Source organism: Panthera leo, chromosome F3 (genome assembly GCF_018350215.1).
Source record: "Panthera leo isolate Ple1 chromosome F3, P.leo_Ple1_pat1.1, whole genome shotgun sequence".
Lineage (NCBI taxonomy): Eukaryota > Metazoa > Chordata > Mammalia > Carnivora > Felidae > Panthera > Panthera leo.
Window position 1 is genome coordinate 4,256,491 of NC_056696.1, and position 22,289 is coordinate 4,278,779.

General features: G+C 40.3%; 2 protein-coding genes across 3 annotated transcripts in view; one reads left to right on the forward strand and one right to left on the reverse strand.

Annotated features, from left to right (window-relative positions):
• The window catches only part of CNST (consortin, connexin sorting protein), a 115,726-nt gene extending 110,933 nt beyond the window's left edge, over window positions 1–4,793 (reverse strand). Inside the window, exon 1 of one of the 2 annotated variants that reach the window (XM_042924462.1) lies at window positions 4,667–4,793. The gene's annotated coding sequence lies outside the window, so the exon portion shown is untranslated. The remainder of the gene's footprint in view (window positions 1–4,666) is intronic. The other variant, XM_042924464.1, reaches the window with a different exon arrangement.
• Window positions 4,794–5,054: 261 nt separating this feature from the next.
• Window positions 5,055–21,315, forward strand: TFB2M (transcription factor B2, mitochondrial). Its single transcript, XM_042924465.1, has 8 exons — window positions 5,055–5,479; window positions 6,286–6,374; window positions 10,108–10,261; window positions 10,567–10,715; window positions 13,812–13,898; window positions 16,115–16,177; window positions 18,613–18,776; window positions 20,897–21,315. The coding sequence occupies exons 1-8, from the start codon at window positions 5,185–5,187 to the stop codon at window positions 21,069–21,071; spliced, it is 1,176 nt and encodes a 391-aa protein (XP_042780399.1). The 5' UTR covers window positions 5,055–5,184; the 3' UTR covers window positions 21,072–21,315.
• The last annotated feature ends 974 nt before the right edge of the window (window positions 21,316–22,289 follow it).

Below are 22,289 nucleotides of genomic sequence, written 5' to 3' on the forward strand. Positions count from 1 at the left end.
ACCCAGGCGCCCCGATTCTTAACTTTATCATAAAGTTTACATATTTTAAGGAAATTATTTATTTCAAAATCTGTAATATAAAAGATCTTTAAAATGTTAGTTTGCCTTCATTCAAATTAGAAACCCACAGCCACTTAATTCACTGAGTTTTCTAGATGCAGCGAACACAGAAAAAAACAGCAATTACTTAGGTAGTGGTCTTACAGGAAAAACAGGCTAAGTAATTAGGAGCATTAACAGGACAGTTACAAGATATTGCTAATTCCTGAAATCTCGTAGGTACCGTCATTTCAAATGTCAAAAGGCCAATGTCAATAAAGGTGACAATATTTGTCACATACTGCTCCAGCAATTCCTCCTACGGTCAAAAGGAAAAATAAACTTAATGTGTCAGTATTTTGACAGACACGTACTATCTTTCCTTTCCACATGGCTAATGATGGAAAACAGGAAGTAGTAAGAGATGGCAGGGAGGAGTGATGTGATGGCAAAAAGTTTCCATCTCCAGACATGTTGGCACAATCTCCCAACTGTGACTAAAACAATGTAGGAAATCTCAAGCTATCATAAGATTCAGAAGTGTTACATTTTTTTGTCTTTTAGATTGCTCGGACAGGGCTTTTATTTTTATTTTATTGAGATGCAGTTGACTATTGATGTATTTCTTCAAAGAATACTATAAATAAATCATTTGAAATGCATGAAAAACAAAAGTATTCCCTCGGTAAAAAGGAATATAATTTCCCCCAAGGGAATGATTCCTAGATAAAGAAAAGCCTGTATTTGTGTGAATCTTCAGGGCCCTAAACTGGAGAGAATGCTCACAACAGTATCAAGACACAGATACACTGAGTGTAGAATTTCTGAATAAAAATATAATCCTTGGAGAGGTCACTTAAATCATTTAAGAGCTTTTTTAAAAAATGAAAATTGCCAAACTCAATTATTCTTCCTCAAATTAAAAAAACCTAAGACTAATTTGTAGGAACTATATTCTTTCTTATCCAAAGAAAATGGTGCCAATAGACAGTCATCTAGATTTAGATACAAATGAAAACACTGTATTTTCCTGCTATAATGTGCATCTATGTATGTCTCAGGAAACAAGCAACATCCAATCATTACGTATTCCCCAGGTCTGTCTCTGATCTTTTAATACTCCACACAATGCCAACACTGTGACAGCTCTATAATGACTAGATTTTAGAGGGATTTTGCTTACTGAACGGGTAATTTAAGATTTCTTTATACCATAAGGGTTGGGGAGGAGGCATATTTCTTATATTAGATTACACCAAATATTAATTAGGGTTCCAGATGAATTTTGACAATGAATTTTAATATTAAATGTAGATGTAAACAGTGCAAAGTAGTATTTGGGGAAGTTTAATAGAATATATAAGAGAAGAACAATGATAGGTCCTATTGATCCCACTGAGGTCAGTTAGCCATAAGGTTAGTTTTCCAACAGGGTTATCCTTCGGTTTTAATAGCTCTGAACAAGAGATCGTTCCATGCAAATCACCATCCCTGTTGCAAAAACAACTTAAAGCTCATACATAGTCAGCATGTCGTAGTTTTGTATCAAAAGTGCCGTATTTCCTTCTAACTTTATCTAAACCACCATACATGAGTTACTTGTTTGCTCGTAACCAGGCTCCTAGCATTTTTGAACCAAAAAATATACCCTTTCTTTCTGAAGTTTGCTGAAAAGATTTTCTCTTTCCTTTGACAAGAAATGCCATCATACGGAGAAGCACATTTATACCCATTCAAGCTCTCCCTACTTAGTAACACAGGTAAAGGAAACAGAGAGTCACAAAGCATCTTGACACATTGTTGACATGCAGATGTAAATAACTGTAACAATGACACCCCAGGAAATGACTGAGCACCCTAGTCATCTTACAACCTCCACCAAACATGCACTTGTCCACCTGTTTATCCTACTCAGGGTTAAGATGACTTGGAGACAGTCATCTCCAAGAGGAAGAGACTTCTTGGAACTTTCTTCCTGCACAGAAACTTCTCAGTTTGGGGAAGAAAAGAAAAGAAAAGAAAAGAAAAGAAAAGAAAAGAAAAGAAAAGAAAAGAAGCTTCTTAGTTTGACTATCACAGCACTTTAAGAAAAGGATTTTTAAACTTACCCTATTGGATTTACCCCAGACTCTCAGGATAGGAAGACATCCTAAAAATCATGTAGCAATACTGTTGCTACGAGCTGCCCAATAAGATCCTAGCCATTTGCCAGCTACATGTGGCTACTGAGCGCTTGAAATGTGGGTACTCTGAACTCACATGTACTCTAAGTATCAACACCAGCGAAAGAATGTAAAATATCTCATTCTCAATTTTCCAAACATTCCATTTGAAACTGTATGGTTTAAGTAACATATATTAAAGTTAATTTCACTTGTTTCTTTACCTTGTGAATGAGACTAGAAAACTTTACATTGCTTATGTGGCTTGCATTACAGCTGGATTGTCACAGACCTGCCGTCCCTTCCAGCACTGCTTACAGACCTACAGACTTAGTGCTGATAGCAAATAGGAGTATCTATCACTGGACATTTCCCAATTACAACTGCCAGTTAAAAGCCCAAAGAAAAGCAGTTATTTTCTCGATCAGTTGATATTATCAAAAATAACTTAAGAAGAGTATAAAAATAGAATCACTTTGCCCTGACACCATTTTAAGGAAAGATTACTTCAAAGGGGAAAAAATAGCACAGGACGCAAAAACCACACCTCTGAAGAAACTATGATGGGAAATAAGCAAATCATGTTTTTCTAATAAAGTAGATCTGAATGCTGATTGTAAGGCACACCTTTAAAGGGAAATTAACATTTCCTTTCCATTTTCCAAATTAAAATTTCCTTTCCAGTACCTAGGGCCTCAGAAAAATAAAATGTGTAAGATTGTGTCTTTATTATTGAAGCACCTTCAACCACAAACAACCATTAGCATTATAAAAAGGGAAATAATTATCATAACCTCATGCTCCTGTCCAAAACAAACAAACAAACAAACAAAAAAAAACCCCCAAAACCCCAAACGACTGAAAAGCAAAATAAGAAACATCAGCTTCTCTAGGGCTGAGCAGGCTACCTTTGTTCCACAAATCTTATGAAATAAGAAAACATATTTTAAAATAAATATTTTGTACCACAATTTTTTTTAAAAATTTTTTAACGTTTTTATTCATTTTTGAGACAGAGAGAGACAGAGCATGAATGCGGGAGGGTCAGAGAGAGGGAGACACAGAATCTGAAACAGGCTCCGGGCTCCGAGCTGTCAGCACAGGGGCCCGATGCGGGGCTCGAACTCACGGACCGCGAGATCGTGACCTGAGCCGAAGTCGGCGCTCAACCGACTGAGCCACCCAGGCGCCCCTGTACCACAATTTTTTTAAGTGTATTTTAAACATGAAAAATTCAAAATCAATTTCTAGAAGTGAACCATTTCTTCCTCTATCATGACATCTTTCTTCTTTATTTGATTTAAAAATATTCAGGCCTCCGGGACTTTTAAGGGAAAAAAATCCAGTGTATTTCGGAATCTATGAAAATATCTTTAAAAGGATAGAGGAGGTGACAGCTCATTAAAGAATCGTGGGGAAAGCGTCCTTCCGTGTTCAGAGCATGCAAGAATCACTTCTAGAAAACTGTCAATACAAAAAATGAATTTGAGGAAATTTAGATCAACGAGTCCACACGGCTTCCACAACAGCTGATCAGATACTTTCTACAGTGTCCTAGCAAATTTATCATCCAAAAAAAGGAGGGGGGGGCATATATGCTTGTCAATTTCTTTATCCATTTTGAGATTCATCAGCTGGGTATAATCCTCAGACTTCAATTCGCCAGGTGATACATTCCTCAGAAACCTTTTTCTTGTGCATTTAAATAACAAGCTCAATTACGCCGCGAGCACAGTAAGCAGAAAGGATTGTACATATTTTCACAGGGTGTTGATTGGATGCGGTTTCCTGTCCTGGTGTAAAGAGTGACGGGCCAATCTCTTTCTGAGCATAATCCTTAAACACTGAAATCACTCTCAAAGAATCGAGTCTTCTAACACTGCCCAAGAGGTAAAAAGACTGCCAAAATTTCCATTAGAGCATCCTATTTTTAGAGTCCTTGGAATTGGTCTTCAGAATTGCATTCCGCGGCACGTATCTGAATAAGTTTACGGAGGGATCAAAATAAGCATCCTAAGGTCGCAACCTTCCTAAGCCTAGAAGGGGATTTAAAGCTTTCAAACTGTAATTTTTTTATAACCTGAACTTTAAATCTTATCAACACGCGAGTTACAGACGAACATAAGGTAAATACCGGCCCAGAAGGAGGTACGGCAGGGAGACACTCGGCGGCGCTCGGTGGAGGCGGGGGCGCAGGTACGAAGGCAAAGCGGGGCCACCCCAGAGGGCGCAGAGCCAGAGCCGGGGCCGTGGGCTGCTGCCGCGGGGAGGAGGCGCGGACACCCGGGCCGGGGGGACGGGAGGCGCGCCGGCGGGCGCAGGGGGCGCGGGGCTACACCTCCCCGGGAGCGCAGAGGCGGCGCGCGGCGCACAGCGCGGGGGAGGCGCGCGGGGTCCCGGGGGCTTTCCACCCCGGCCGCGAGCCGGCCGCTGCCCCGCACCGCTCTCCCTCTCCCTCTCCTCACCTGGGAGTCGGAGGCGACCGGAGGGCTACGGCTGCGCGCCGGGTCTGTCTCCAGCCCCGCTCGCTGACATGGCGGCCGAAGCGCTGTCACAGAGCCTGCTCGGGTCTCCCGCCGCTCCGGTGGAGACACCTTCTGCCTTCCCGCCCCGCCTCTCTCTGCGCACCCTTCCCGGCGGGCCGGCTGGCGGCGGGCAGCCCGCGACCGCGGAGCATAGAGCGCGAGCGGCTAGAGAGGAAGCGCAGGGACAACCATAGAGTAACAGGTCCAGACACAACCCGGATGGTCCGTCTCTCTCCACGTCCGTCCACTCACAATCCTCCGGCGACTGCACCCGGCCGGAAGCGGAAGTGAGGGAAGTGGCAAGAAGAAGGGAGCGTTCGCATGCGCGGTTTGTAGTGTCTAGTACCACCCGCACTAGCAGGGTGGTAGGCAGGTGTGGCACGTGGGGTGTCCTGTACGGAGTTCGTTGACGATGTGACGACCCCGGGCGACATTGGGACAGACGTTAGAGGGCGAGGATGTCGGTCCCGCGGCTGATGCTGTCATCCTTGGCCGGCGCCGGTCGCTTTTGCGTTTTGGGGTCAGGAGCGGCGAGGTGGAAGAGCGTCCGGGCGTGGAACCGCCGCGGCTTGTCTGACCTCCACCCGCAGCTGTCGCCCAGCCAGGGTTTCAGAGACTCGCCCTCGTGGATGCCCAAGAACCGCTCAGAGCCCCGGAGTTACATAACCAATCCGAAACTCGCCACGACCTTGGTGCAGATACTGCAGAAAGAGAACAGGAACCGTCACCAGCTCTTCCTGGAGTGCAATCCTGGTGAGTCCGTCGTGGACTGCGTTTTCTTGGACGTTCGTGACTAGTGCCTATTGTACTGATTGCCCACGCGGTGCTGTTTAAGACCTGGCCCCTTGAAGCAGCTTGTATGGACTGTGGTAATCATGACACCATGAAATATTTCTGCACCAATTTGCACTTTACACAACATTTGGTAATACGTGCTCTTAGCTTTTACCATCTCCTCAAAATACTTGCAAGCGCCCCCCGCCCAGAACTTTTATCTAACCTTTGTATAGGTGTCCTAGAGACCATAGCAGGATGTCAGAACATAAGATTTAAAGTTTATTTATGCACGTAATCTCTACACCCGGCGTGGGGCTCGAACTCTGAGATCAAGAGTCTCACAGTTTTCTGAGTGACCCAGCGAGTCGCTCCTGAAAAATCCTTGTTTAAAGTAGCACTTTCTGTCGTGGGTCTGTTTTGTTTAGGTTTTACAGTATCTTTCGTGGTTAGGGTATCTGGGTAGTCCATGAATAATTGGTGTGCTAAAGGCACCTTTTCTTGTTTGGTTTTCCAAGACATAGTAAAACTTGTGATTGAGAGGCTTTTCAGGCTTTGACAGAACGGATTCAAATTCCAGCAGCACTGCTTATCAGCTGTGTTGAGACAAATGATGTTATCTAATCCCCAGTTTCCTTGCATGTAAATAAAAAGTGTAATATCTACTTTGGGGATGTTGTGGGAATCAAAATTAGATAATACAGGTAAAATATCTACTTTAGTAAATGATATTGAAAGAAATTGTTTCTTTTGCAAATGAACATTTTGTTCTGTTAATATACTAGGTCCTGGAATCCTGACCCAAGCATTACTTGAAAGCCAGGCCAAAGTGATTGCCCTTGAGTGTAACAGAACTTTTCTTCCACATTTGCAGGTATATTTTTAGTTTCTAAAAAAAAAGAAATTTATTGCTCAGTCAGCTATCTTTGAGTATTTAGGAAAGTAACAAGCACACAATTTATTTTTTTAGACTCAATTTTAGGGGCCATGCTGTACATACATTGTTATCCCCGGTGACTAGAGCATAGTATAGTAAGTATCAGTAAGTGATAATATCACGGTATCTATGCTCATTGAATGACTAAACGATTGGAGTCCTGAGATTTATTCTCTGGGTGTACCTCTGCTACAGACTAGATGGGTGACTGAACAAAGTGTATAACTGGTATCTCCAGGGTTCTTTCCTCATCTCTAGTAGGGTATCCCGTACCTCTGCTTTCTGTGAACTTAGAATCTAATTGGAGTGTGACGATTAGATCAACGGGACTCTTGTTAACTCTGGATTTAGGGCTTCAGAGGCAAGGAAGGTGTGGTATAGTCAGATACAATTGCATGCAGTGAAAGCATTATCCAAATGGATTTTTCAGTGAATTCTGCTTCCTTGTATAGCAGATCCCTTCACAGAACAGTGAAGTGGACATTCCTTACCTCACTGTCAGCCTCCTTCCTTCTCTTTCCCCTCCCTCCTCAAGTCTCTGGATTCAGTTTAGGAACCTTATACCTCTCTGTGCTAAATTTCTGAAACCATGTGAAATGGAATGATTTAAAAGTGCAGGATGACAACAAAAAAATTATGAAAATGTACCAAATCCTTTTTTTCTTAATTTTTTAATACAACTGTGCATGTTAGATGGTTGTTACTGTACAACTGATTGCTTTGAAAAGAAATCAAGGTTTTCCAGGTTATTGAATTGATGCTGAATCTACTGGAATTCCAAAACATGAAGAGTTTAAAAGACAAGATTATTAAAAGACTGAAGATCATGAAGTGTGGGTTCGTGAGTTTGAGCCCCACATCAGGCTCTGCACTGACAGTGTGGAGCCTGCCTGGGATTCTCTTTCTCCCCCTCTCTACCCCCGACCAAATAAATAAATAATTAAATAAATAACAAGATCATGAAGTGTGATTTAGTAAACATAGCCACCTGTAATTTCAGTTTCACTTTGGGAATTGAAAGCTTTTATTTTGATCCTTTATAAAAGGCCGACTTTTGAAGAGTGATCTGCATGTTCACAAAATAAGATGGCATTAAAATGTCTTTTTATTTACTTTCTTATCCTATAACACAATAGTTGCTTTTTTGTACGATCGAGGAAAGTGTTCATTTGAACACAATGATTGAGTGAAAGATGGAAGGTTGGGGGCTAGAAAGGTCATGACATACAGTATTTCTTACAGGAATATTAGTCATAAAGTTTCCTGAAACTACAATGTAAGAACAAAATCCGTCTCTGACTAAATCCAGTGTTTGATTAGAACTAGTTCATGTTCCAGTTCAGGCTTTTATTTTCTTTCTGACTCCTCTTTCCCCCTCTCTGCTCAACACTAACTTGAGCTCAGCCCTTAGAACCTGTTCTTTCACTCTTATTAACCATCATTATGATGGAGTGAAAAACCATTCAAATAAGGTTTTGTGTGAATTCATCTATCTGCCAGAATAAACGAGAAGGAACCATTTAAATAGAAGTTTTGTGGCCCTAAATCCCAGCTTTAAAGTGGTGCTTTTAGCAGATATTGCTTCTAGCCCCCCAGAGTTTGTTTCTAAACACAGAAAAGATTTTTCAAAGATAATGAAGGCTTAGGATTTTTATCTAACTTTAGAATCCCCTACCCTCTCATAAATTCCCAAGACTCCACATTAACAGTGTTTCGAGTGGGAACAGTTTGTTTTCCTGTCTGGATGTGCTAGAGATAGTTTTCAAATTGTAGCCTATGATAATAAATCATAATATATCCCTGCTGAAAATGGAAACTGTTGTTGCAGAAATAGCTGTACATGTTCAGCTGAAGAGATAGCTTCTGTGGTAAGCTGTATGGTATTTCAGCAGAGACAGAACAGTCTTTTCAGATCAGCCTGAATGTCAGCTCTAGCCTTCGCTACCTTTAAGACTCTCTGGCAATTAAGTAATTTAACCTGTTTGACTTTGGTTTTTCCTTTTCTCTTACGGGAAATAGAGACAGTAATACCTACTTGTAAAGATTCTTGTTGCAATTGAAATAAGATAAACTGCTTCCTATCTTTGAATCCTAAATGCAACCAAGTTCAATTTTAAAAGGTGATTTCACTATTACTGTGGAACTAAATTATTTTGGTGTTTTGGCTGTTATTGTCATTACCATTATTGCATGGTAAGCGATAGATGCAAAAACCAACATGTACTTTCAAAGTGCGAGTGGAGCAAGGTCTTTTTTGTTTATTTTTGAGAGAGAGAGAGACTTTCCCCTCACAGAGCTGGGGGTGGGGAGGGGCAGAGAGAGGAGGACAAAGAATCCAAAGCAGGCTCCAGGTCCGAGCTGTCAGCACAGAGCCCAATGCAGGACTCGAACTCACAAACAGCGAGATCATGACCTAAGCCAAAGTTGGACGCTTAACTGACTGAGCCCTCCAGGCGCCCTGGGAACAAAGTCTTAAAGTGTGTATTTTTACATTCCTATCAAACCAAAATTCATTAGATTTCTTAGTTACAAAGATTAAAATACGACGCTTGAGTAACTTGTGAGGTTACTTTATTGCTGTATACATAGAACAATTTGTAGGACTTTCAAGATGATCTGTTTGTAAGATATCCATCCAGTGAGTGTTCTTTTTCTCTAGCTGGCCTAACACCACACTCTTCTGGTTTTCTTCCTCACATTTTTTACTTCTCAGCTTCTTGTGAGACCTTGGGGTTAGTTACTCCATCCTCAGGCCTAGTCTCCTGTGATTCTCCCTAGGGGGTCTCCTCTGCACCCCTGGGTTTAATAACCTTCAACAAGCCAGTTCTCACCACTTTATGTCATTAGCCTGGACCATTCCACTGACCGCCCCCCCGTCAGGCCTACAACTTTCTGCCTGACGTCTCCACTTGGACCGCCTAACAGGTGTCTCAGGACTAACACGAGCAAAAGTAAATGGTTTCCACCCAGGCTGTTGCTTCTGCCATTCTCAAGGGTCCCCTTGAAAATGATCATTAGAATTTACTAGATTTAAATAATATTTAGAGGTTGTAATCAAGCACTTAAAAATAGTTAGGTTTTTTGTTTTGTAACTGTAAATTGCACATTCTTGAAACTTTGGTATATATCAACAGAATTTTCTGTGCATGAGAACCTCGTTATATATCGCACATCGTAGTGCCCTCTTTGATTTTTTTGTAACTTCAGATTAGAGAAAAAAGCATGAGGGGCCCCTGGGTGGCTCAGTCGGTTAAGCGCCCAACTCTGCTTAGGTCATGATCTCACAGTTGGTGGGTTTGAGCCCCGCGTCGGGCTCTGTGCTGACAGCTCAGAGCCTGGGGCCTGCTTCGGATTCTGTGTCTCCCTCTCTCTGCCCCTCACCGGCTCACGTGCTCTCTCTTTTTCTCTCTCTTTCTCTCTCCTTTTCTCAAAACTAAGTAAACATTAAAAAAATTTAAAAAGAAAAAAGGATGAGTAAGAATTTCTTGAAAGATTTTTGTGTTGGGGGCTTTTTCTTAGTAATATTGTGCATTCATCACTTTTCTGGCATTATTTAATTTCTCTTAATTATGTTAATTTTTAGGGTAAATTTTTTGAAGTAGGTCTTTGAATTGTTACCGAGTTTGCATATCACTGAAAATCTTAAACATGTCTCTCTGTCTCTCTTTAGTCGCTGCGAACAAAGGTGACTAGAAAACTAGAAGTGGTCCACTGTGACTTCTTTAAACTGGATCCTAGAAATTCTGGAATAGTAAAACCTCCCATTATGCTTTCAGAAACACTTTTTCAGAATTTGGGAATAGAAGCACTTCCTTGGTCAGAAGGTAATTTTGTCATTCACTGTCTCAAATGCCTTATAATTTGCCACCTTTCTCTAGCAGTACACCTTGTCTGTTAAAGAGATCCGTGTACTGTCCAGATGGTATAGTTTGTGTTGACTATGGCTTTCCACTCACATGGATACACTTAGAGCCATTCTGCAGAGGCCAAGTTCCCTATCGAGGAAAGATGCCGTACCTGAGTTGTAACTGAAATGATAGTTTGTTAACTTGGTTTGACTCCATAAAATATGATCTTTGGAAGAAATTTAAACAATTTATTCAAATATTTTTGCTTGTGTTCTTAACAGATAACCCATTAAGAGTAGTTGGAATCTTCCCAGCTAAAAACGAGAAAAAGATACTTTGGAAACTTTTGTATGACCTGTATTCTTCTACTTCTATATACAGTTATGGACGAGTACAGCTAAATATGTTTATTGCTGAGAAGGAATACGAGGTAGGTTATTAACAAGTCACTGAGTAGCTTTTGTTTTGAAAGAGTCCTGTGATTTTTGTCTGCGTAGTCTTAATCTGTGTGGCTTTAATTTGAGCTCATGACACTTGAGAGTGTTGAGATTGTTTTTAAATTTCTGTAGAGCGGTCTTTAGGTTCGATTTTTTTAAGTCTTTTTTTTTTTGTGTGGTTAAACATACAAGATACAGTATTTATCATTTTAAGTTTCAAAGCGTCCAGTTCAGTGGCGTTAAGTCTGTTCACGTTGTGGTCCAGCCATTAACCACCATCTGTTTCTTCTCAGAAGTTGTTTATCATCCCATACCGAATTAAACATCAACTCCCCACCTCCCCCTTCCCGAGTCTCTGGCAAACAGTGTTCTACTTCTATGACTGTTCACAGAATAGTCCATGAATTTGACTATTCTAGGTCCTTCGTGTAAGTGGAATGATAGAGTAGCGTGTTTAGTGTCCGACTTCACTGAGTGTACGTAACGCCTTTGGAGTTCTTCCAAGCTGTAGCGTGTCAGAATTTCGTTTTCTTTTTAAGGCCGAGAAATACTCCATTGTATATCATATATGGACATACACGCGCACCACCTTTTGTTTATTCGTTCATGTGTCAGCGAACGTTTGGGTCGCTCCCACTTTTGGTTATCGTAAATGATGCTGCCGTGAGCTCTGGTTGCAAGTCTGACTTCCAGGGTCTGCTTGCAGTACATGTGGCTGCCTACCCAGGGGTGGCATTGCTGGATCGTGCAGCAATCCTATTTTTCAACTCTGGGGGAGCCACCCTACCGTTTTCCACAGCAGCTGCACTATTTTACGTTCCCACCGGCAGTGCACAGGAATTCCAGTTTCTCCGTTGTCTCTCAACATTTGTTTTCTGTTTATAATACCCATTGTAATGAGGTCTCATTGTGCTTTTGATTTGATTAGTGATGTTGAACATCTTTTCAGGTGCTCGTAGACCGTTTGTGTTAGGAATGTCTGCTAAGGTCCTTTGCCGTTTGGGGGTTGTTGTTGTTGTTGTTGTTGTTGAGCTTTAGGAGTTATTTATATATTCTCGTGATAAATCCCTGTTCGGATACATGAAATACCTGCAGGTGTTTTCTCCCCATCTGTGGGGTGTCGCTGTACACTGTTGATTGTGCACATTGATTCCTGAAGTTTTTTATTGTGATGAAGGCCGGTTTGTCTATTTTTTTCTTCTTTCTGTCTGTGCCTTTGGTGTCATAGCTGAGGAATCACTGTCAAATCCAATGTCAGGAAGCTTTTTTCTTATGTTCTAAGAGTTTTGTAAGTTTCAGTTCTTACATTCAGGTCTTTGATCCATTTTGAGTTACTTTTTTATATGGTGTTGGGTAAGGGTCCAACTTCATTCTTGTGCATACGGGTATTCAGTTTTCCCAGCATCTTTTGTTGAAAAGACTGTGCCTTCCCCGATGAATGATCTTGATGCCCTTCTCAAAACATCATTAAACCCTACACATTAGGGTCTGTTTCTGGGCTCTCTTATTTTATTACATTAGGCTATTCAGTGTCCCTTGAGATTCCATATGAATCTCAGGACTGGTTTTTCTGTTTCTGTGAAAAAAACACCCTTGGGATTTTGATAGGGATTGCAGTGAATCCGTAGATCACTGTGGGTAACATTGATATCTTAACATTGATAAGTCTTCCCATCCGTGAACACAAGTTGTCTTTCCACTTGTGTTTAATCTCTTTCATTAGGTGTTTTGTAGTTCTCAGTGTCCAAATCCTTCACCTCCTTCGTTAAGTTGATCCCTAAGTAGTTTACTCTTCTTGGTGCTGTTGTAAATGAAGTTTTCTTAATTTCCTTTTCGGATTGTTCATCTTGAACATAGAAATATGACTGACGTTTGTGTGTTGTTTTTATATCCTGCAACTTTGCTGAATTCATGTATTCTAACAGGAATACTTAGGGTTTTTCGACTCTGTTCTCTGAAATTCAAGGACCTTCTGAAGTTCTTGATAGTGTCTTGAGAGTAATGTTTCTTTTCTGCTCAGAATGCTTCATGTTATTAATCTTTTAATTCATTGTAGGTATTATGCTGAGTGAAATAAGTCAGTCAGAGAAGGACAGGTATCATATGTTTTTCCTCATATGTGGATCTTGAGAAACTTACCAGAAGACCATGGGGAAAGGGAAGGGGAAAAAATAGTTACAAACAGAGAGGGAGGGAGGGAAACCGCAAGAGACTCTTAAATACAGAGAACAAACTGGGGGTGGATGGGGGTGGTGGGGAAGAGAGGAAAGTGGGTGATGGGCATTGAGGAGGGCGCCTGTTGGGATGAGCAATGGGTGTTGTATGTAAGCCAGTTTGACAATAAATTATATTAAAAAATAATAAAAATGAGAGTAAAAAAAATCTTTTAATCCATTGTAACACAAGATGCTTACTCGTCTATAAGAGTTATGGGTCAGGATGGTGGAGCAAGACATGAAAAGGTGGTTTACTCCCCAAGACTCAGTAGAGAAATAGTGACTGTCCATGAGAAGCGTGGGGGACTCAGAACCTTGAGGCTGTACGTACATCATCTACGTGAAGGAAGAGAAACGGGAAGTGCTTCATCAGATTTCATCTTGCTATTAGGAAATGTTCTAATGCTTTTTTCTACTGTGGGCCTTTTCACATGTGGTTTGCTCTGTCTGTGTGCTGCCCTCTCATTCACTGTCAAGCGCTCAGCCTTCAAGTGTCAGCCTGGACAATTCTTGACTGAGTATTTACTAGGCTACCTGATACATAGTTCTAACACCCTTGTTCTCCATGTAATTAGATATTTTTGTTTCATTTTTTGCTTTAATGAGATTTTGCCCTGGTAGGGGCATGGCTATCAGGGATGGCTAAAGGAAATCAATCCCACATACGTTATATTTTAAGTGTACATGGTGATGTATTTCAATGTGAAAATTTAAAAAGACCTTCTCTTCCTTGAAGTGTTACAGTTAAGATTTTGCATTTAATTCTAATTTTCTTCAATTTCCAGATACTATTAAGATAATACTTTTAAGATCAAAATTTGAATTTGATTGATCATAGTCATGTATACGTGCAACTTATTTTCTTTTCATTAGAAACTGGTGGCAGATCCCCAAAATAACCTGTATCAACCATTAAGTGTGCTCTGGCAAGTAGCTTGTGAGATTAAGCTTCTGCATGTGGTGAGTAAAATCCTTCTAGATTGCAACAGAACTTCATTTTTTTTTTTAAAGTTTATTTATTTACCTTTGAGAGAGAGAGCATAAGCAGGGGAGGGTCAGAGAGAGAGGGAGACACAGAATCCGAAGCAGGCTCCAGGCTCCGAGCCATCAGCACAGAGCCCGATGCAGGGCTCGAACTCACGAACTGTGAGATCATGACCTGAGCTGAAGTCTATGCTTAACTGACTGAGCCACCCAGGTGCCCCAGAACTTCATTGTTTTTAAAGAGACTACATTTTGGACGCCTGGGTGGCTCAGTTGTTAAGCGTCTGACATCAGCACAGGTCATGTTTTCACAGTTCATGAGTTCGAGCCCCGCATCAGGTGAGCTCAAGCCCCACTTCTTTCTCTCCCTCTCTGTCTCTCTGTCTCTGCCCCTTGCTCATGTGCACCCCCTCTCTAAGGAAAAAAAAAAGAGGCTACATTTCTTTGACCAATAAATGGAGAAAAATTTAAAAATTAATTTTATTTTTTCCTAGCTATTGAAGATAATTATGTTTTTGTCACATATTTATATTTTTCTCAGATCATAAAAATAATATGGGCTTATTGTAAAAATGTGAGACCAGGAAAGAAGGAAGGAAGGAAAGAAGAATTTTTTAAAAGTCACCACTACCATTCTGCCACCCAGAGGTCAATATTGACATTTGTAGCATATTTGTAGCCTTTTCTTGTTCCTCAGTTTTTGTTTTTATTCTTTACATAGTGGAGATTATATTACTTTGTATCTTGTATTTCTTACTCACTAGTAATAGTTAATGGTAAGTTTTTTCTCTTGTCAGTAGACATTTTTCGTAAGTTTTTAATGGCCACTTAAAACCTCACTACAGAGTATTCCCCTTTTTAGTTTATTTCTTTCAGCAAGATCAGAGTTGTCTAATAAAAATATAACGTGAGCCACGTATTTTAGGTTTAATAGTAGCAACATTCATTAAAAGGAAAAAAAGGTGAAACTAATTTTAATGTATTTGATTTAATCTTCTTGATCAAAATACTGTCATTTCAGTGTACAATCAGTATGTTACGATTGGTTATTACATAATTTGCATTCTTTATGTTCTAGGCCTTTGAAGTTCCGTGTGTATTTCACACGTAACACATCTCCATTCAGACTAGACATGTTTCAAGTGTTCAATAGCCACATAGGACTAGTGGCTCCTCTATTCATAGCAAGGGGCCGGAGTGAAGAAAAAACTGATGACCACTCTTTCTTTCATGCCATAATTTGTCCTTTGTCTTTTTTATTTTAGTAGATTAGAGTTTTTATTGGATGTATGTTTATATACATACAATATATATGGGCCCTTGTGCTTCGAGGGAGGTGTTGGTTTCATTTTTAAATTTGCCATGTGCATCTCCACGTAATCCCTTCCCTGCTTTTGTCCAGGAACACGTTAAGCCGGTCAGTGTGCATACTCAGTTGTTAGAATGTTACCCATTCGACTTCAGCTTTTGTTCCAATTCGGTTTTTTCTTCTCCAATACGTGAGGTTCTTAGATTGGATCTCTGTTCCTTGTCTTTTGTATCTGTCATGCTCTCGTCATGTTCCTGTATTTGCAGAACTCTTTTCACACTAGCGTTCACAGCACTGACCCTGCACTTGTATATTGTGACCTTGGTACTGTAGTTCTTGGTGTCCCTGAAATCCTTCCTTACCTCAGTGATCTCTCATTCTGTTGCCTGCCTTTTTACCTGGGCCTCTTCTATCATCCAGGCTATCTGCTGCTTTCTTCATAAAGGCCTCCTGGCAAAGTTAGCTTTCCGGAGAGTCTTTTTGGTGGTTCTGCAGTGTTTGTTTTCAAAGGCCTATGTTGACTTTGGCCATTCATTAACCTCAGTGTTGATGTGATGGTCCCTAACCTGATTGTGAGTCTAATGTGGAAATCTTAGCTATTGAGATAACTTAAGGACCTATTTGCATAACTGTATTAAGGATGAGTCTTTCCAGATAAGGGAATTCCCAATATCTGGATAGACCTTTGATTTTCTTTCTCTTTATCTAAAAAAACAGAAGAGGGATATTTATGATTTAACTATCCCAGTTGTTTTTCTTAAATCCAGTTAGAATGATGACTCAGATTTGATTTGTTCTGTTGTTTAAAGGCAGTAATAATCTGGGACACTTTGACTGCAGAAAACTCAAAGAAATGTTTTGGTTTTGTTTATCTTCCCTCAAGGAGCCTTGGTCCTCATTCAGTGTATATAACCAAGTTGGGGGACCAAAAAAGTCGAAGAATAAGGTAAGAATTAATAAATAACCTTCCTTTTTTTCCTCTAAATGGAACATTTGGTATTCTGTATTTACTTAAAAATTTTTTTAAGTAAACTTATTCATTTTTGAGAGAGAAAGAGAGAGGGAACCACTGGGGAGTGGGGCAGAGAAAGAGGGGGACAGAGGATCTGAATAGGGCTCCGTGCTGACAGCAGCAAGCCCGATGCGGGGCTTGAACCCATGAACTGTAAGGTCATGACCTGAGCAGAAGTCGGACGCTAAACCAACTGACCCACCTAGTGCCTCAGTTGGTTAAGTGTCCGACTCTTGATTTCAGGTTGGGTCATGATCTCTGGTTCTTGGGATTGAGCCTTGTGTTGGGCTCTGTGCTGACAGTGCAAGCCCTGCTTGGTTGGGATTCTCTCTCTCCCTCTCTCTCTGCCCCTTCCCTGCTTGCGTGCCCTCTCTCCTGCTGTCTCTATCGATATAAATCATAAACATTTTTTTACAATTCTCATTATTTTTTAAGAGTTGTATTTGTCAGCTGATTGTACGTGGATCCTAGTTAGCATAGTAAGAGCTTAAACAGAATTTGACTTCATTTTTATCTCTCTTGAAATAGAAGGTATATCTCAGATTTGGAAAATATGGTCATTTTAGTGTCCAACTAATTTGATAAACTAAAAGTCAGAAATTTGTAATATTACTAATTATAATGATTGAATTTGTCATATGTTTGATGAATCAGTATGTCTTGTTTCTTATCTGTGGGGGTGGGGCTTGTGTTTGGTTTTTTTTCCTCTCTAAAGAACCGAAGTGGTGATGTTCTAAAGTTATCCTCCATTTACTTTATGTTAGGGGTGCTTGTAGTGAAATTGGAACAAAGTAGTTGAATTTTCAAAAATAATTTTTGAAGTCAATTCAAAAGTTTCACTTTAGGATTAAATGCTAATGATGCCCTAGTCCCAGCTTATCATTATAGCACCCAGTAAGCAGTTTTTAATTTCACTGATCCCTCCCCCCGCCCACAATCAACTGTAGGCATCCACAGCTAGAAACCAAAATTGATTGAAGTTTTCTTTTTCAGGCTAATTTGTTTTCCACAAATAAAAATTGTGGGGGGAGGTGGGTGGCTCAGTTAGTTAAGTGTCAGTAAGTTAAGTTAGGTCATGATCTCACAAGTGTTGGGGCTCCGAGCTGGGCATGGAATGGAGCCTCCTTAAGATGTCTCTATCTCCTTCTGCCCCTCTGTCCTTCCCCACACAAATGCTCTTCTCTCTCTCAAATAAAATGAAAAAATAAATAAAAACATATAAAAAAGAAAGGGACACCTGAGTGGCTCAGTCGGTTAAGCATGTCCAACTCTTGATTTTGTCTCAGGTTGTGATCTCACGGTTCATAGGATTGAGCCCTGCATTGGGCTCTGCACTGACAGAGCAGAGCCTGCTTGGAATTCTCTCTCTCCTTCTCTGTCTGCCCCTCCCCTGCTCATGCTCTCTCTCTCTCTCTTTCTGTCTCTCTCAAAATAAGTTAAACTAAGACATTAAAAAATTTAAAAATATAAATGTGTATGTGTGTATATATAGATGGATAAGTAAATAAGGGATCACTATCTAACACATGAGATTTCCAAAGGACTTAAACAGATGACCTTCCTCCTTTGTGAGGGATAACTTTAGAGAAAAAAACATCTTCACCTTACATCAAGGCATGTGCAGTTTTTATTTTAACCTGACTACTGTGTACTAGAGCAGGCTGGCCAACTTTTTCTGTGAAGGGCCAATCTGCAAATGTTTTAAGCTTTGTAGACCACATAATAGTCTTCATGTTCATATTCTTTTTTTTTTTTTAAACCATCCTTTACAAATGTAAAAACCATTTGTAGATTCATACTATATGAAAACCAGGCAGGCCATGGACCATAGTATATTTTTTTAACATTACAATCTGCTCAGTATAGAAAGAAGTTCAGTACATGTTGGTGTCATGTTTGGGATTTGGTTTTACCCTGCTTACAAGTTAATAACCTGTTACTCTTTAAAGGATACTACCCCAGGGCAGACTCCTGCATCAGACAAAAGAATGTATTTGCCCTCAGGTCCTATGGGGTAATGTGCCATGGCTTATTTGGATGGTGTAAATGCAGAGGTTTGCATTGCAACATAGAAACACAGGGCTGGGGGAACCCACTTCTTTTCTAGCAGACATTAAGCAAGCCGCTTCTTTGTCCTGGAGAGACATGATCTCCTCCCTCAAGCTGGCTCACTGCAAACCCCCCTGAGAAACTGCCCAAGTAAACAGTGGTTAGGGCCTTGCATTCTTGACACAGACAGCGAGAGCACATAGGAGCCCTCCAGCTCTGGAGATTGCCTCTTCTAGCAGGCAGCTTGTGTGAATAGGTTCACTATGTCTCGCTCTGGCAACATTTTGTGGCTAACACAACTTATTTCTTTCTCTCTCCAGGAATCATTAGAACAAATAAATAAACAAAACATGTGTTTTATTCAGTTGACTCCTCTTCAGAATTTATTTACAGAAAATTTAACATCTGTTAATTATGACATATTTTTTCACATGTTAAAGCAGTGTTTTATGAAGCGCCATGCCACACTAATGGACCATTTACAGTAAGTAAGAAGAATAAAAGCAAGTATAAAGTAGCAATTTAATATAAGAATTAGATTTTCATGTTAGAAGTCCATTTTCTATATCTGTATCATGATTAACAGAGTGAGATACCATGTTTTCACTCCTACAGATCTTCCAAACCCTTCCTTGGTGCATATTTCAAGAAAAATAAAGTTCAATTTCCCACATAATCTCCTAAGCTTAATTTTTTTTCCTTTGAAAAACAACTCGGGATGCCTACTAGTTCTATCTCTGTCAGAGATATGCCCAGAATTGACCTGTGGGAAGAACTGGCTCCATGGGGCAGGTGCCTGTGTGGCTCAGTTGGTTGAGCATCCGATTCTTGGTTTTGCCTCAGGTCATGATCTCCTGTTTGTGAGTTCAGGCCCTGCATCGGGCTCTGTGCTGGCAGTGCAGAGCCTTCTTGGGATTCTCTCTCTCTCTCTCTCTCTCTCTCTCTCCCCCTCTGTCCCTCTCTCCCTCTCTCCCTCTCTCCCTCTCTCCCTCTCTCCCTCCCTCTCCTGCTCATTCTTGATTACTTGCTCTATCAAAATTAATAAAAATTTAAAAAAATAATAAGAGGGGCACATGAGTGGCTCAGTCAGTCGAGCATCCGACTCTTAATTTCGGTTGAGGGCATGACCTCGTGGTTTGTGAGTTTGAGCCACACATCAGGCTCTCTGCTGTTAGCGCGGAGCCCACTTTGGATCCTCTCTGTCTTCCTCTCTGTCTGCCCTTAACCCCACTCTTGTGCGTGCTCTCTCTCTCTCTCTCAAAAATAAACATTTAAAAAAATAAAATAGGGGGACCTGGGTGGCTCAGTCAGTTGAGTGTCCGATTTCGGCTAAGGTCATGATCTCCCAGAGTTCATCTCCCCTCATCGGGCTCTGGGCTGGAGCCTGCTTCAGATTCTGTGTCTCCCTCTCTCTTTGCCCGTCCCCCAGTCATCTCTTCTCTCAAAAATGAATAAACATTAAAATAGCCTTTTTCTTAATAAAAAGAACGAACTCCTTGCTGGTGACTGGGATGGAGGCAGCATCATTTCTGGTGTACCCACCATCTACCTTTCGTCATTGTCTCTCCTTAGTGGTTTTACTTCCCAACCAAAGCCCTCTAGTCCTCTTGTCCTGGACCCGACTTCATGGTTCTACCTAAAGCTTTATTAACATTCTAGCTGTTACTACCTACTTCGTATCCTTATAACTTTTACATGGGCTGATGTGTACAATTTTATAAGTTACGCGTTGCACCTTGGAATCAGCAGCCCATAGTCATTCAAAGTATTGTCAGAGAATAGGTGAGACTCTGAATGAGCTGTTGGTTGAACAATATTTGTGTAAAAATAAATGTTAAAAGTGGCATCAGACCAGTAAAAGTAATCTACCCTTTTCATCTTATCACCTTGTGGTAGTGACTATTTTGAATAAAAATATCAGGAATATAGGAAAATAAGCAATAAATATGGTAAACATGTTGCAAAATGTTAAAATCCCTTGGCAACCTCTGAATTGAAAGCATGTTTACACCTGTGACCAGAATTCTGTCCAAAATCAAAAAGTATTGGAAAAATTTTCCACCAAAATATTTTATTATAAATATTTACTTGTTATTGTCATAGGCTCAGTGATGGTTTCTTGCTAGGCTAATATATAAGGCAGTTTTCTGCTTTAAAATTTATTCGTTAGTAATTTTCACATAAAAAGGTGAAAAGGTGAAAACTATTCCCTCTTTGAAAACTGTTGGACAGCAGTTTCTGCTCTTTGTACTTCTTGAACTATTACATGGACCTAAATGTTACGGATGTTTTTGCAAAGAGAGCTAAGAGATGAAAGAGGTAGGCAGAAGAATTTTTTTGAAGGGCAGTGTTAAACTGGATTTTTTGGTAAGAATTGATGAGAACACGTGAAGGCCAAAATCTGCTCTTTTTGTTACAGGTAAGCCATGAGACTTTAGAAATAATAGTAAAAGCTGTACATTATACGCAAGCTCTTAAGCCAAACAAGATTGATTATATATCGTAAGTTAAGCATTTTAAATTGGGCGTAGAAGCCATCTCTACCAATATTAATTGCAGTTCTAAGATGGAATTAAGCAGACTTACTTTGTATTTCTTTTGCAGGTCATTGAGTCCAGTTAATGCAGTAGCTATACTGAAGGAAATAGAGAAAGATGGAGACATGAAAATAACAGATCTGTACCCTGAAGACTTTAAACTGCTTTTTGAAACTATAGAGTCTTTCAGAGAATCTTGTAGGTGGCTCTTTGATGACTCCCTAGAAGACATAATCTTGTAGGGAACTGGATTGCCCACATACTGGCAAGAACTGCTTATTTATTTGGAAATTATGGCACCAGTGGAAGAGAACTGGGTTTGTGAAGCTTGCAGGCTTTTAGCAGAAGATAACTGCTCTTGTTTGGCAGAGTGGGCAGATAATTTCTTCTGAAGTTGATACCTTTAGTATATTGGATGAAACAACGACTGCTATTTTATTCACAAAAAATAAAATGAACACCGTATTACTTGTGGATTTGATCAGATTGCATTTGTTTTGTTTTGAATTCTATCTCCTGTAGGTATACTGGTAGATGTAGGGTATTGCCAGATGAAATTTAGTTTTAAAAATCCCTTTGGCCAAGGGTGCCTGGCTGGCCTAGTCAGTAGAATGTGTGACTTGATCTCAGGATTGTGAGTTGAATCCCCACGTTGGGTGTAGAGCTTACTGAAAAAAAAAAAAAAATCCCTTGGGCCAAATATCTTACCTTGTATTTAAAAAAAAAAATTTTTTTTTTATGTTTTTATTTTATTTTTGAGAGAGAGACACACTGAGAGTGAGGGAGGGGTGGAGAGAGATGGAGAAGAATCTGAAGCAGGCTCCAGGCTCTGAGCTGTCAGCACAGGGCCTGACGTGGGGCTTGAACTCACAGACTGCAAGATCATGACCTGAGCTGAAGTCAGATGCCCAACTGACTGAGCCACCCAGGCGCCCGTATCTTACCTTGTATTAATTTAAATAGCCCACTAACACTGTTGATCTTTTGTTTCCTCTTGGAGGGCAAAAGACTGTACATTATTAAGCTTAGAAAGTAAATTAAAATGATTTAAGTGGTTTTACTTTGCAAATTGTTGAATTATATTATCAAGTGCTGTACAATGAAATTATTTCAATTTTAATATGCTTTAAACTTTTTTAGAAATTAAAATATTTTAAGTAATAAGATTTTGTGATTTTTTTTTTAGTCTCTATCTAATGATACATTAAATTGACCCTAAGCTTTTCATTTTATTTTTTTTTCAACGTTTTTTTATTTATTTTTGGGACAGAGAGAGACAGAGCATGAACGGGGGAGGGGCAGAGAGAGAGGGAGACACAGAATCGGAAACAGGCTCCAGGCTCCGAGCCGTCAGCACAGAGCCTGACGCGGGGCTCGAACTCACGGACCGCGAGATCGTGACCTGGCTGAAGTCGGACGCTTAACCGACTGCGCCACCCAGGCGCCCCTAAGCTTTTCAT